This window comes from Saccopteryx leptura, chromosome 1 (genome assembly GCF_036850995.1).
Source record: "Saccopteryx leptura isolate mSacLep1 chromosome 1, mSacLep1_pri_phased_curated, whole genome shotgun sequence".
Lineage (NCBI taxonomy): Eukaryota > Metazoa > Chordata > Mammalia > Chiroptera > Emballonuridae > Saccopteryx > Saccopteryx leptura.
Genome location: NC_089503.1, coordinates 88,641,870 through 88,657,809, shown reverse-complemented (window position 1 = coordinate 88,657,809; position 15,940 = coordinate 88,641,870). Strand labels below are relative to the sequence as shown.

The window sequence follows — 15,940 nt, the reverse complement described above, 5'->3', positions numbered from 1 at the left end:
CTTCATGTAGTCCCTTTTTTCTATACTTCATATTTTCATAATATTTTAGCTTAGTTTTTAACAGTGACCTGAAAAGGCTGAATATTCAGCTTTCACGAAGGCACAGACCTATGGGTGAGGGGAATCATTTATTTTTATATAAATGAAAGAAAAAGGGGGTAAAGTACAATAAAATATACATGCATTCATACTGATCTAAATAAGTGATTTAATAAATACATAAATGGGGGGAAGGAGACAAATCTTACAGAAGAATTTCAAATAATATCCCCCCACCAAGATGTAGTTCTAATTCTTGCCTCCCACTTTTGAAGGTAAGCTATAGTTAGTAATTAGCTTCCAAAGCACAAAGAGTAAAAGGGAGAAATAATAACTTTACAGAGGAGAAACCTGACAAACACTAAGATAAGTGATGAAGGTGAATATCACCAGTGATATTGTGTGGTTATATGTACCCACTACTAAGGTATGATAAGAAGGGCACAATATCTCTGTGGTTTTCTTTCCAAATTTTAATAACTCAATCTAATCATGAGGAAAACATCAGAAATAAAACAGACTAAGGAAGAGACAATATGGTATCATACTAATACTCAAAGACTGTCAGTGTCATGCAAACAAAAACTAACTGAGAAACTGTCCCTAAGCAGAGGAGACTAAGGAGATACAATTAATAAAATTAAATGTAGTACTTTAGATTCAATCCTGGAATCAAAAGGGTTATCATAATAAAACATTAAATGAAGTCTGGAACTTAGTTAATAGTAATGTAACCATGTGAGAAATTTCTTGATTTTGACAAATATACCAGGGTAAATAAGATGAAACAATGGAAATACTATCTTTGCGATTTTATTGTATATTTAAAATTATTAAAAGTTAAAAGGCATGTTTTATATTCTTGAGTTTTTTTAAAGGGCTATTTTGTTGGCATACTGTCTTTTTGAAAAAGAAAATCCCAATGTATTTCTAAGGCTGTTCCTGTTCGAACACTAGAAATATTCTTAGGCTCTACTCCAGACCTACTAAATCAGGAACAAAAGGATGGAGTCCAACAATCTATGTTTTAACAATCCCCTATGTGATTCTAATGCATATTAAGATTGAGAACAAGTAAACTAGACTATTCTACTATATCTCACAACTACTTAGTATTTAATGCACATTTAAAAACTATGATAAAATAGTAAGCAAAAAAACAAGGGAAAATCCTAATAAAGTAAGAAATTCAGTTAAAAATTAATATATTGGCCTTAGCCAGTTGACACAGCAGTAGAGCACTGGCATGGCATGTGAAGTCCCAGGTTGATTCCCGGTCAGGGCACACAGGAAAAGTGCCCATCTGCTTCTCCACCCTTCCCCCTCTACTTCCTCTCTACCTCTCTTCCCCTCCCAAAATCAAGGCTCCTTTGGAGCAAAGTTGGCCCGGGTGCTGAGGACGGCTCCATGGCCTCCACCTCAGGCATTAGAATGGCTCCGGCCGCAGTGGAGCAATGCCCCAGATGGGCAGAGCATCGCCCCCTGTTGGGCATGCCAGGTGGATCCCGGTCGGGTGCCTGCGAGAGTCTGCCTGACTGCCTCCCTCTTCTAACTTTGGAAAAATACAAAATAATAATAATAATAATAATAATAATAATATATCGATATTGGTCCAACAGTTGTGATAAACGTACCATACTCATGTAAAATGTTAAAAGTAGGAAAAACTGGGATAGGGTATACAAAAACCCTATATAGTATATTTATAACTTTTCTTTAAATCTAGAACTATTCTAAATTAAAGTTCCTTTTAAAAAATATTATCTTTGAAATAATAAATCATACCTTTTTGCTTAACACCAGTGTTCTTCAGTTGTCTAAGAAGATCGCCACTTCCTCTCAGAACTGTCTTCAAAGCTCTCAAACCCCAGTCATAATGTTGCTGAGGAGTCAACAGTTCCCTTAAGTAAAAACATAAAGCATTACATAACTCTCAAGAATTCTTTTTATTATCATATCCAAAGAAACACAAAATATAACTACTGACAATTAGAAATGAGTTCTGGCATTCCATATATTTATATAAATGAGCCAATCACATAAAATGATCAGTCAAGTAACATGTCAAAGATGGATGGTTCTCAAGTATGAGGATAAACTTTTCATGAACTGACTTTTTTTTATTTAAAATTTACTTTTAAATTAAAGGTTATATTCAATATTATTTTGTATGAGTTTCAGCTGTGCAGTATAGTGGTAAGACAATCATACTTCACAAATGTTTCCTCTAATATTTTCAATACTCACCTGGCAACATACATAGTTATTACAATATTATTAACTATATACCCTATACTGTACTTTATATCTCTGTGACTCTTTTGTAACTACCAATTTGTACTATGGACTAATTAATGAAGATACTAAATGACAATTACCTGTTACCTTTATTCTTAGTTTTTAATCAATCTAGGTGGCTCTCAATCTCTGAAATTCTAGTTTTCACTATTTTTTAAAAGATATGCTTAGAATTCTCAATTACCCAAAGAAGCAAAAAGTCAACCTCTATTACCAAAATTAAGACATATGAAAAACTGTAAAGGATTCCCCCAAAAGAATAGTTCATTTCCAACAGTCAGCTGGTAAATTAGATCTGTAAGTACTTAGCTGGAGCACTACCAAAAAAATTTTTTGCATAAAAAAAGGTGAGATCAAATATATAAAGAAAAACAAGTAGTTTTGGCACAGATGTGTTTATTACTCAAACTAAAATCTTTCCTATCAACAACTAAAGTACACTCACCAATATCAAAATCACTTCATGTATACTGGACAAATATGAAAAAGTCATTAATAAACATAATCAATCACTGGAACTACAAAATATATTTTAAAAAAGAAGAAAACTCACCTAGACAGATTGAAGATAGCTACCAATTTCCTGCCCAACACCTTAGCATCTTTAAAGCCTTCTGAATAGAGAATAACTTCGGCAATAAGCTCGTTGTCTGGACGAGACATGGCTACTGGCCTGAAAAGCTGTTTAAGATTATCAGGCAGTTTTTGTCTTCCTCCGTAACCTTTTCCAGCAGGATTCATAGTGATAAAAATTCCAGAATTAGAATCCATTTCTACCTGAAATATTAATTTAAAAAATAGGCATCAAATATTTAAAATTACAAATATAAAACATTACCAGTAAAAAATTTTTGCGACAGCCTGACCAGGCGGTGGCACAGTAGATGGAGCATCAGACTGGGGTGCAGAGGACCCAGGTCCTAAACCCAGAGATCGCCAGCTTGTGCGTGGGCTCATCCGACTTGAGCATGGGCTCACCAGCTTGAGCACAGGGTCGCTGGCTTGAGTGTGGGATCATAGACATGACCCCATGGTCACTGCCTTGAGCCCAAAGGTGGCTCACTTGACACCCAAGGTCACTGGCTTGAGCAAGGGGTCATTCACTCTGCTGTAGACCCCTTGTAAAGACACATATGAGAAAGCAATTAGTGAACAACTAAGGTGCCACAAGGAGGAACTGATGCTTCTCATCTCTCTCCCTTCCTGTCTGTCCCTCTCCCTATCTGTCTGAAAAAAAAAGGTGACATATTTCTGCACACAAATCTTATACCTTAGCAAAAAATAACAATGAATATGCTAGCCATCTCCTTATTCATGTAATAAGCTCCTTAGGAACCACACTGCTTTATAGAGGTTCTTCATAAATTTGAGGCTGTAGGTTTAAGAGATGGTAACTAGTTTGAAGGTCTATTCATTCATATACCATGTTTACTGAAAGCCTTCCTTGTGTTACACAGTTTGCTAAGTACACAGACACAACACAACTCAGAACTAAAATCAATAATAGTTTATGCCCCTCTAAAGCTTACAGTCTATTAAGACAAAGAAGCAATCATAGTGTGAAAAATGCTATGATAGGGAAGAACAGAATATCATAACAGTACCTCATAACAAGCATTTCAGCAAAGCACAAAGAATAGAAGCTAAAGTAGAATGCATAAACTGGGATGGGCCTGTGGCTCAGTGGATAGAGCACTGGCTCAGCATATGAATGCCCCAGGTTTGATTCCTGGTCAGGACACACAAGAGAAGCAACCGTCTGCTCCTCTCTCCCACCTTCTCCCCCTTCTTTCCCTTTTCCCCTCCTAGAGCCAGTGGCTTGACTGGTTCAAGCATGGCCCTGGGCACTGAGAATAGCCCGGTTAACTCAAGCACCGGGCCAAGATGGGGGCTGCCAGGTGGATCCCAGTCAGGGTGCATGCAAGACTCTGTCTACTATCTCCCTCCTCTCACATTAAAAAAAAAAATGTGTGAACTATGAATGGGAACTTAGGAAGTAGAAATATCTTGAGTAGAAAAATCTGGCTATCATGGAAAGAAAAGAGAAAGAGTAGTGGTTTGAAGGAAAGATAACTTAGGGAAGGTTAATTTATGTTTTAATTATATTACATAACGTAATATTATTATGTATAATATTAAAAAGAAAAATATTTGATTTGTTTAAAGGCCAATAGAGACTGGGTGGAGGAGGGAAGGCTGAAACTATGGCAAAGGGACAACCAAGAGAAGGCCCCTGAGAAGCAGATTCCAAAGCACAGGTGAAAAGATTAGCAGTAGTTGGAGAAAGAACCTTTTTTCCATAGTAAAAAGAGAAAAGAAAAAAACATCAATGTGGAAGAAAATAAATTTTGATGAGAGAGGCAAAGTCTTAACTGTTTCTCAAGAATTTAGGTATCTTGTAAATAGCATGTTAATAATTTCCGACCAGTCTTACTTTTTTGGCCTACACAGAAAAACTTGTATAGTGAAAAATGTTATTATGGATAAGAGGATAATCTTACAGTTCTTTTAATTTTCTTCTTTTTTATTTTTATTTTGACAGAGAGAGAGGGACAGACAGGAACAGACAGACAGGAAGGGAGGAAGATGAGAAGCTTCAATTCTTTGTTGCGGCACCTCAGTTGCTCATTGATTGCTTTCTCATATCTGCCTTGACAGGGGGGCTACAACAGACCAAGTGACTCCTTGCTCAAGCCAGCAACTTTGGGCTCAAGGTGGCAAGCTTAGCTCAAACCAGATGAGCTCGCACTCAAGGCAGCAACTTCGGAGGTTTCAAACTTGGGTCCTCTGCGTCCCAGTCCAACGCTCTATCCACTGCACCACCACCTGGGAAGGCCAGTTCTTTTAACTTTCATTGTGTTCAACATTATTGTAATAGGACCTATTTCAAAGGATTGTGGTGAATATTAAATGAGATGGTGCATTAAAGCTCTAAGCACAGTGCCAGCATAAAGCAATACTAAATTAGCAAGTATTACAACTGAATTATTCAGTATAGTTTGAAGATGAAAGGTAGAATGAGACAGAAAAATGGGAACTAACCTCAGAGGAAATTCACAGGTAAAAGGCTTTAATACACTGGTTACAGATTAGAAGCAGGGGTGCCAGTAGAAATAGAATATTGCCTGAGTATGAGTAATGCAGTTTTATTAAATATCTTAATTATTTAAATTCCAGACATATTTCTATACCTCCTTGCCAAGCAGTTCACATACAGTCCTATGATTCTTCAAAGCATCTTGAATTGTCTGGATTTGCATAGAAACTGCCGAGAGTACAGATTCTTCCAGTCTGTTGAATTCATCAAAACAGCCCCACGCCCCACACTTGACCAAACCAACAAATATCCGTCCCATTGACTTCACATCAATGCCCTTAAAAATAACAACAAAAAATAGATTCACTAAAAAATATTGAAATCTCTAGTAATAATTTATGCCACTTACTGATAAGGTAATCATTTCACCCATCTAGGCCTCTTTTGCTCTTTTTAAAGTAGAGATTAAATAGGTACTGTCCAAACTCAGGGTGATTTCAAGAAATGAACAAAAGAATTCATGTGAAAGTATTCTGAAAAGAACAAAGAACTAAACAAATACAATTTTTTTAAGTTATTCTTTAAGTCAAAATACAAATCCTACTTAGAATGGTTTACAATTAAATTTAAAATTTTTTCCTTGTCTATTTACTATTCTTACTAAATATGTTTTTCTAAACTCTAACATAAATCTTCATTTTCTATTAAAAATTGTCTTTTTTCCATTAACTCTCCTTTTAAAAAGTTTTGAGACTATACTACATGCAACATCTCTCAATTTTACTTTTTAAATAAAACAAATTCTATTTTCATGTGATTTAAAGGTACAGTGACTTTAAAACAGAGTGATGCACATATAAGACATGAAAACAGACCCAAATATATAACTAGCACACTATAACATAGTTGGACAATTATTTACTCTACCTCATCACAATTAAAAACTAAAACTTGTCTTCCAAGAAGTCCACCTAAAGCCTTGACTGACTCCGTTTTCCCAGTTCCAGCTGGTCCATAAGGATTTCCTCCAAGTCCCATCTTCAGGGCTTGAGTGAGAGTTAGGTAGCACTTGTCTGTGAGTGGAGTATAAACCAGCTTGGGAGCATTGCCCTACAACAAGAAATATGTGAAGTCTGAATATACATGGTCTATTTAATATTTACAAATATGTATGCACTGTGAGAGCCTAGTTCAAAAGATAAAAAGGCAACAAAAAGATTAAAGTTTTTCATACAGAAAAATATCCAAAATATTTTTAGTAAAAGAAACTCTAAATAGTAAACTGGAATCTAACTTATTTTTCAAGTATGTATTTAATACTTTCCTCAATTAATATATTGTTAGGTTTTCCAAACAGTCTCTTGGGTTTATGATAATAGCACAAATATATATATTTCTAAGGCAAACAATTCCAAAAATTCATTATATAATAATTGAATATAAAAGAACATTTTGTTTTGTATTTGATTTCATGTAAGTTATTGCCCTAAATTTTATGAACTCCACAAATCAGAATTACTTTGGAGACCTAAAAGTGCAATTAATTTGAAGTTTCTTATAAAATTAGTCATTTTAACTTATATATAAATAATTTTCAAATTTTCTAACAAATTTTAGAAAAAATAGATTCCAATTCCAACTGCAGTTGACAGAATTCTTCCTTAATTTAGGTAGACAGACTGGGTCTCAAAATATGTTTCTTCTTTGAAAGAACCAGCTGGCAGCTCTCCTGACATATGTCTATTAACATAATTGCCAACATTTTCTGATAATTGATTCATTATGATAAAAAAAAAAGGCAAGAAGAATATACATGGATTTCTTTGAAGAACAGGTTACATGAGTTATCTTATTTGTTCAAAAGTTGTTTTACCTTAAAAAATATGAAGACATTGAGCAAACAAACTTAAGCATATTTTAAACTGTACTAATGTCGGTCTTATATAGGGAGTCACAAACCAAACTGCTTCTATTGAGGATGCCTATAATCAATTCTCTTTGAACTAAAGCTATATTATAAATTCTACTCTAAAAAAATGTATATTTAAAGAATTCAGTGCAACAGTGCCATTATTTTAACTTTTCTATAAATAGAATAATTTTTAATTTTTCCCATAAAACATCTTTTTAATTATGATGAAAATGAAGATAGTAAAAAAAAAAATCTTGGCCCTGGCTGGTTGGCTCAGTAGTAGAGCATCATCCCAGTGTGTAGATGTCCCGGGTTCGACTCCTGGTCAGGGCACACAGGAAAAGCAACCATCTGTTTCTCTACCCCTCCCCCTTTCCACTCTATCTCTCTTGTCTCCTCCCTCAGCCATGGCTGTTGGAGCAAGTTGGCCCCAGACATTGAGGATGGCTCCATGGCCTTGCTTCAGGTGCTAATACAGCTGAGTTGCCAAGCAACAGAGCAACGTTCCAGATGGGCAGAGCATCACCCCATAGGGGGTTTGCCAGGTGGATCCCAGTCAGGGTGCATGTGGGAGTCTTTCTCTCTACCTCCCTGCTCTCACTTAAAAAAAAATTTTAAAGAAAAAAATCTTGAAAATTAAAGTTAAATAAAACCTTTCATCCAATAATGAATTTCCTTTAAAGTAAATAATTTCTAATAGGAAAAGACAACATTTCTGCCACAGGTCATACCTGATACTCATAAGTATACTGAAGTTCAGAATCCACCATTTGAATATAACATGTATAATCACTCTTCATATAGAATCTAACTTGTTTTTTCCAAGCCCAGTCTTCAGTCGTATAAACTTGAACTTGGTTCAATTGTTTCACCACATCAATATTATGAATAATGTCAAGGATTAGTGCTTTAAGTTTAAGCTCCAGGATACCAGATTCTATATACAAATAAATATAATTAGAGAAAATGTCAGCCTGTGACTTACATACTTTATGATATCTGTATACAGGTGATTTCTTAATTTAAATGGTAATTTCATGATATATTTAAATGGTTCAATAATATAAAACATGCAAGCCAAAAAAAATCAAATCCACCAAAAAGAAATACTGATTCAGTATGTGAAAACTAAGGCATCAATATACAATAGGAGCGAGGATCTGGTTCCTTATGCAAGGAAGAAGCTCACATCAGCCTTCTTTCCCTCTGAATACAGGCCTAAGACACATGACAACATGCACTGAACTGCTATTTAGGACTGAAAAGTAAAGAGTAATTAGGCAAAATGGGAAAGATAAGAATTAGAAGTGTCACCAAACAAGTAGAGAATTTACCTTTTTCTTTTATCCTCTCTGGGATCCCTAGGCCTGGATGCATACAGCCAGAAACCCAGACCACTGTATTGGGAGAACCCCAGGAGAAGGAGTCTCCAGGTAGATACACTGCTGGCAATTGAGACCCACGAGTGCCTAAAACTCTGAGGGAAGGGAACATTCCTCTGAAATCAGAGGCACTACAAACCTGAGAGAATGAGACAAACCCCCACTCTTTATTTCTCTTTGTGTTCTCTCATCAGTTGGCCCAAAATATGGATGCATCAGTGCAGTCACAGAAAGTGTGCAATAGAGTAGAGAGTATATCAAACCTCAGCTCTCTGGCCAGACGACTGAAACATGAACCCAAGGGAATCAGAAAATACTAGGAAGCATACACAGAGAAAGAAGGTTGAAAAATGACCCTAGACACTTGCTTATGAACTCAGGCTCACACCCAGGCTGTGCAGATCTCATCCTCAACATCAAAGACTTTGATTAACTGGCCACGGGATGGTGCACCCATGGCACAGACTGAATGAAATCAGAACTTATGTTGGAACCACAACCCAAAGGAGACTTTCTGGAACTTACGGCCTGAACCCAGCAAGATCAATTGCTAAATAAAACATATCAACATTATCCAGAGGATTTAAACAAGACCCTGACTCTCATAACACAACAATCAAAATGCCCAAGATACAACCCAAAATTATTTAACATGCAAAACACCAAACAAATGTCAATTCACATAAGAAAATAAAATAAAAGTGAAAGAAAGACATTCTCAGGTGAAGGAAATCTATGAGAGTTCATAGACAACAAACAATCCTACTCTAAAAGAAACACTAAAGGAAGTTCTTCAAACAGAAGGAAAATTATATCAGATGGACACTTGGAACATCAGGATGCATGAAGGGCAACAGAAGTGGTGAGCAGCTAGGTAAATATAACAGACTATTTTTCTCTTGAGTCCTTTAAATGTGTTTGATGGTCAGAGGCAAAAATATATCATCTCATGGAGTTTTCAATGTATGTCAATATCATATATAAGACAACCACAAGATAAACTGGGGAAGATAAAGAAACATACATGATGGTAAGGTTTCCACATTTCATTTAAGTACAATATAAAGTTAAATATGTATTTGTTACTCTTAAAGTAACCTCAAGAATAGTTAGCCAAAACCAATAAAGAAATTTAGATAAAATACCAAAAAATCTTCAAGTAACCAAAAAATAGGCAGAAAACGGAACATTTTTTCATACCAGCACTGCCCAAATCCACAGAACTTGGATCAATGTCAATATAGTGCTCTAATTTATTCACGAGTTGTGCTTCAATCTGATGAAGACTATGATCTTGGATAGCATTTTCTACATCTTCAGTAAATTTAATCTGCTCCGCCAAGCATAGTATCTATTGAATTAAAAGAAAATACATTTTTAAAAGTAAATTTACTTAGACATGTTTTATAAACTTAAAAAAGACACTATTTTCCAAAATTTTTAATTGTATATTGCAAATCTGTATCTGAATGCCTTTTTAACACCCCAAATAGTAATACAGAAATACAGTCATAGAAAAACCACTTGCAATGCAACCCAAGCTTACGTCTCAGAACTCATCTCATACTAATTTCCTACAGCCCTAGTTGGTGGTTCTAGAATCCACCAAGTGTATGGTAACATAAGGGACCTGGTACTTTCTTCCCATGACTCTCCTCATAAATGGCTTCTTCTCAATCAGTAGGGTGCAAAGATATCAGAGCATAATGTAGTCTATTTAATAAAAAAGTCATCTGCTAGCATTCCAAATAAAGCTCTCAGTATATTACTGAAATCTACCATTTCGAATTACAATTTTATCTTGCATTAAGATCTGTCATATCTTTCAGTCTGATACTCATAAACAAAAACCAGCTAGGGATAAATATATAGATATCTTTGCGTTTATATAAAACATAAAATGTTCATACTGCTTTAGAGGTTTTCTTTAATAGTACCAAGAAGCAAGGCTACTAACAAAGCAAAATATACATTTAAACACCAGTCTTTAAAAACATATTAAAATAGTTTGATACCGTTTTTAGATAAACAAGGTAAACCAACACCCTCCTTTCAAATCAAGACATAATCCATCATCATATAAAAACACTAAATCTATTTGCCAATTACTATTGAACAGACTATTTTTCTGATACGCGTTTTTCAGTATCCAGATGAATATCATCAAATGCTTCTATTTATCAGATTAACTCATTTAGTATCTATAAACACATTTTATAATTTAATATAGCAGGCTAAGCTCTGTCTCGCTCTAACTTAAAACTCTTTGTTAAATATGAAATTAGATTATGTCATGGCAGAGAAAGCCAATTAGCAACTCTTGCCAGGGCAAAGTAATCTGTCATAATTTTGTACAATACTCACTAGCTTCTTTAATCAGATATATGAAAGCATTTTAGCAGATCCAAATCTTTTTGTCAGAAGACTTTGCTCTTTAATTTTCATATAAAAAGGTTCACTTGCTACCTCCCCATTAATACTGATAAATATAAATTCCTTTCAGGCAATACTCCTGAATTGCTGAATTATATGTAAATGCACATCAATCATCTCAATTTCTAATAGTCTGCTATACAACTTCGTGAGAAGCTAACAGAAATGATAGTCAAGATACAGTCTTAGATATTCTCAAGTCACATTACTATTAGGAGATCTACATAGGCACTAACATTATTTATTTATTTACTTTAAATTTTGTTTTTTAGATTTTATTTATTCATTTTAATTAGAGAGGTGAGAGAGAGAGAAAGAGAGAGAGAGAGAACAGGGGGAGGAGCAGGAAGCATCAACTCGCATATGTGCCTTGTCCAGGCAAAACCCGGGGTTTCGAACCAGCGATCTCAGCATTCCAGGTCAAGGCTTTATACACTGTGCTACCATAGGTCAGGCATGCACTAGCATTATTTATTACTTTTAATGTAATGATCACTAATGGTGCTCTGGAAACATGATTTAACCACCAGAATTGGCAATCTCAGTATTATTATATTCTCTTAACTAAATTTCAAAAAAGAATCATTCAGAGAACTGAAAAAGGCAGGATTGAACCACCACACTGCCCTCTTCCCAGACCAAAAAGTGCATTCTCAGGTCTTTATAAAATAGTTTCGGCGCTGGCCATTGGCTCAGTGGATAGAGCATCAGCCTGGCACATGGATGTGCCAGGTTCAATTCCCAGTCAGGGCACACAGAAGAAGCAACCATCTGCTGCTCTCCTCCTCCCTCTCTTTCTTCTCTCCCTCTTCCCCCTCCCGTAGGTAGTGGCTCAATTGGTTCAAGCATGGTCCCAGGCACTGAGGACAGCTCAGTTGGTCCTAGTGTGTCAGCCTCAGGTGCTAAAAACAGATTGGTACTCAAGCATTGACCCCAGTTAAGGTTGCAGGGTGGATCCCAGTTGTGGCACATGCAGGAGTCATCTCTCTATCTCCCTCTTCTCACTTAAAAAAAATAAAATAAAGTACCTTTGAAGGACTGAATTAACAGTACATGATAACCTATACCACATAGTCATGTGATGAGTTACATTATCACTCCCCTTATGAATCTGCTTTTGACATAAATTTTCTTAACATGAACTGCTAATAAAGTAGAATTCTTCATTTGGATAGATTAATGACTTGCAGTACCCTCTTGAACAATATGGATTTGAATTGCACAGGTTCATTTACACGTGGAATGTTTTTAACAAATACAGGGTTTACAGTGTGTTGTATGAAAAATAATACAATAATTAATAACATAATAGAATAATAAACTCTTTTGACGTACTCAAAACTGTAAATCTACCTGCCCCTACCACACAGGTGGCACTCCATATTCCTGGGTTTTGCATCAGAGATTCCATCAACCACAGATCAAAAATACTGTTGCTAAGCCATTTTATATAAAGCACTCGAGCATCCTTGGATTTCAGTATTTGTGCCCAGTAGAGGGGATGAGGGGGTGGAAGAGGGAGGTGTTCTGAAACCAATCCTCCACACATAACCAAGGGAAAACTGCAGATAAGTTTTGGGTGAGTCAAAAGTTACACACAGATTTTTTACCACATGGTAAATTGCTGCCTCTAATCCCCGCATTGGTCAAGGGTCAACACTATTTATATTTGTAGTAGTTCACATATTTACAGAGATAAGGAATTATTTACTACTTAGTAGTTCACACTTTTACTTGAATTCTCAAGAGCACAGTGGTAAATCTCAGGTTCAAAACCAGCAACTTTCTTTAACCTGCCTTTTTCAGTATATCTCCTAATACAATTGTCATTTCCTCAACCCAATTATTGTGCAGTTCTTACTTTTGTAAACATTTTTAATATTGTGTCTTTTATTCTAAATCAATTTAAATCCTACCTTTAAATTGACAGAGTACTAGGGTACCTTTTCAGAGGTAATAAAGCAGCTTAACTCGGACTTTGTAATGGCATTATTCATTGACAATGACTTTTATTTTTCTCTAAGAACTTAAAAATTTTAAAATATACTTTAGTTTAACTCAAAATTTGTTAAAAGAGGCCCTGGCCGGTTGGCTTAGCGGTAGAGCGTCGACCTGGCGTGCGGGGGACCCTGGTTCGATTCCCGGCCAGGGCACATAGGAGAAGCGCCCATTTGCTTCTCCACCCCCCCCCCCCTTCCTCTCTGTCTCTCTCTTCCCCTCCCACAGCCAAGGCTCCATTGGAGCAAAGATGGCCCAGGCGCTGGGGATGGCTCCTTGGCCTCTGCCCCAGGCGCTAGAGTGGCTCTGGTCGTGGCAGAGCAACGCCCCGGAGGGGCAGAGCATCACCCCCTGGTGGGCAGAGCATCGCCCCTGGTGGGCGTTCCGGGTGGATCCCGGTCGGGCACATGCGGGAGTCTGTCTGACTGTCTCTCCCCGTTTCCAGCTTCAGAAAAATACAAAAAAAAAAAAAAAATTTGTTAAAAGATACAAATGACATGAAGATAAAATGGCTAAGAATAAAACTTTTCTAAACTTCCTATTTAACTTTTCATGTTTTAAACCAACATAAAAAACCTGTTCCAAAAACTACTGTTTTAATCTAACAAACAAATAGCTTGAGCAGTGGATAGACTTTCCTGTGAGAAACAGTAAACCATCTCAATGCTTACCTTTCAGGGTCTCTAAGAACTAAAGTTCCTGATGTCCTAAGCCAATAATATTAATCTCAACCAGCATTAAAATAACCTGAAAAACACAGAATATCTAACACAAGCCTTAGTACTACACTTTGATAAGGCCTGGAACAAGTTTTCTAAAATTCATATCTAGGATCCAGTATCTCAGGAATAAGATTTTACTAACACTGAGCTACAGCCGTCTGTTATGCCCACCAGATCGCGTGGCTCTCAGCTTCTCTGCCAGCATTTTAGTTCAGTAGTGTGACCATACTTCACATCTACACTAACATTCTGCAAAATTCCTGTCTGTGCCAACCTCTTAGATGATGCCATGGAGGGGTTGGGTACAGTGCTCTACACCCTGTGCCTCTTCATCAATGATGGACTAATATCTGGAAGAAGGAATCTGCTCCATGACTGATTCTCCCTCCTCATTCCATTTCCGCCCCCCCCCCCCCCAGCCTGGGTTGCTTAGATCTCAGCATGGCTTCTGCTTGGAAGTATGTGAATTATAGCAAGCCAATGAAGACACAAGAGAACTTCACTAACCTGCAGTTAGTTCTTCCCCCTCATTTCACAGGTGAGGGGACAGAGACTCAGAACTTAAGCAATTTGTCAGCGATAACTCTTAGATAAAGAAAATACAGAGATGCCGTTGTCTGAGTCCCATGACCTCTAGGTCAGGGGTTAGCCCATGATACCCTGCCAGACTATATTCCAGACATCAGCCTCCTCACCTGTGAAGGGAACAATGATGGGTCAATCGCACCTTGAGAACTTTGTCCAGCGGTAACACAATCCGTCAACAACTGTTTCAAAGTTTGCTTCATTTCCAATACCAAATCATTTAACCAACTCTGAAAATAAAGTTACAATATAATATAAACATGTCATAAAACAGGTAAATAACCTATTGACTAACTTAGTTCTTTTAATTCAGTAGACTATAATTTTTTATTGACTTTTATAACCCAGTATGTGTATTATAGCATATAATTACATAATTATTAAATGATTTAAATAATTTAAAGAAAACCTTTTTTTTAACCTCTTGGCATAATGGTAAGTGTAAAAATTCAAAGTTGTGGTTAGCTACCACTATCATCTATACAAAGCAATATAATATGAACACTTTAAAAATAACCTATTCATTTCACCATTATGATTAATCAAACCAAGTAGTTGGGCCAATAAATCAAAGCCAGAGTGACCAGCTAGGTTCCCTGGCTCATGCTATCCTGATAATCTCAGATTCACAAAGTTGCAACAATTGAAGAGATTGCTTAGTTAGGATGAAATATATTATTTGGGGGGTTAAGTTGCCTCTTTAAATAAAACTAATTTTGTTTCAAGGTCAAAAACTATATGTCTTCACTCACTTGATTATAATGTGACTAAAATTAAAATAATACCTTATAAATTACAGTAAATATTTATGAATACCACTTTAAAAACCATATTTTGCAATACAGTCTAAGATCAAAAACTGCAATCTTAAATAACTTTTCATCATTACTTACTTTAATTCTAAATTCTAGCTTTTCCTTTTATCTTTAGAGCATTTTCCAGTATTAAAAATAGCATGCTACTTTGCTCAGCTCTGCCACTGAAGCAAAAGAGTGAGAATCTCTGAAACAACAGAGACACCTACTCTGCTAACACAAGAGCATCCAGACTTCAGTTTTCCTTTGCTGGACAAATTGGACTAGTCCAGTTGATAAAACTTAAGCTCTTCCTCTCTGTTCATCTAGTACCAACACAACTGAAGAAAGGAAAACAACAACAGTAAAAAGCAGCAAAACTCTTCACCAAACATGGGAGTAGCTAATGAATCTACTTCACAAAATTTCTGTGTCTCAAACACGTGGTAAAATGTCGAGGCCTTAACTACGAACAGGCCTTTTGCTAAACTGTATATGTACACACAATGATAAGATATGGCCTTTGACTTCAGTTAGAAGATAGTTTTGGAACCTTAAAATTATAATTCAATGTGATGCAACTTACTGCTATGTGGTTTTAGCTGTATACCTGTAATCATCCTTTGATACTTCACTTCCAGTCCTACAGAACCAATTAATTATAGCTATTTGATAAATGAACTAGCTTCAAGCTTACCAATTCATCTAAGAAACCTTACACAATTCATACTTTAAAAAAT

General features: G+C 36.1%; 1 protein-coding gene across 4 annotated transcripts in view; it reads right to left on the bottom strand.

Annotated features, from left to right (window-relative positions):
- DYNC2H1 (dynein cytoplasmic 2 heavy chain 1) overlaps positions 1 to 15,940 on the bottom strand; it is a 320,182-nt gene that overhangs the window by 248,980 nt on the left and 55,262 nt on the right. For all 4 annotated transcript variants that reach the window (XM_066371476.1, XM_066371485.1, XM_066371494.1 and 1 more), the window contains exons 30-36: positions 14,517 to 14,636; positions 9,869 to 10,019; positions 8,018 to 8,223; positions 6,302 to 6,484; positions 5,529 to 5,711; positions 2,891 to 3,114; positions 1,825 to 1,940 (exon numbers count right to left, since the gene is read on the bottom strand). In XM_066371476.1, coding sequence (XP_066227573.1) covers positions 1,825 to 1,940; positions 2,891 to 3,114; positions 5,529 to 5,711; positions 6,302 to 6,484; positions 8,018 to 8,223; positions 9,869 to 10,019; positions 14,517 to 14,636 — 1,183 coding nt within the window. The remainder of the gene's footprint in view (positions 1 to 1,824; positions 1,941 to 2,890; positions 3,115 to 5,528; positions 5,712 to 6,301; positions 6,485 to 8,017; positions 8,224 to 9,868; positions 10,020 to 14,516; positions 14,637 to 15,940) is intronic.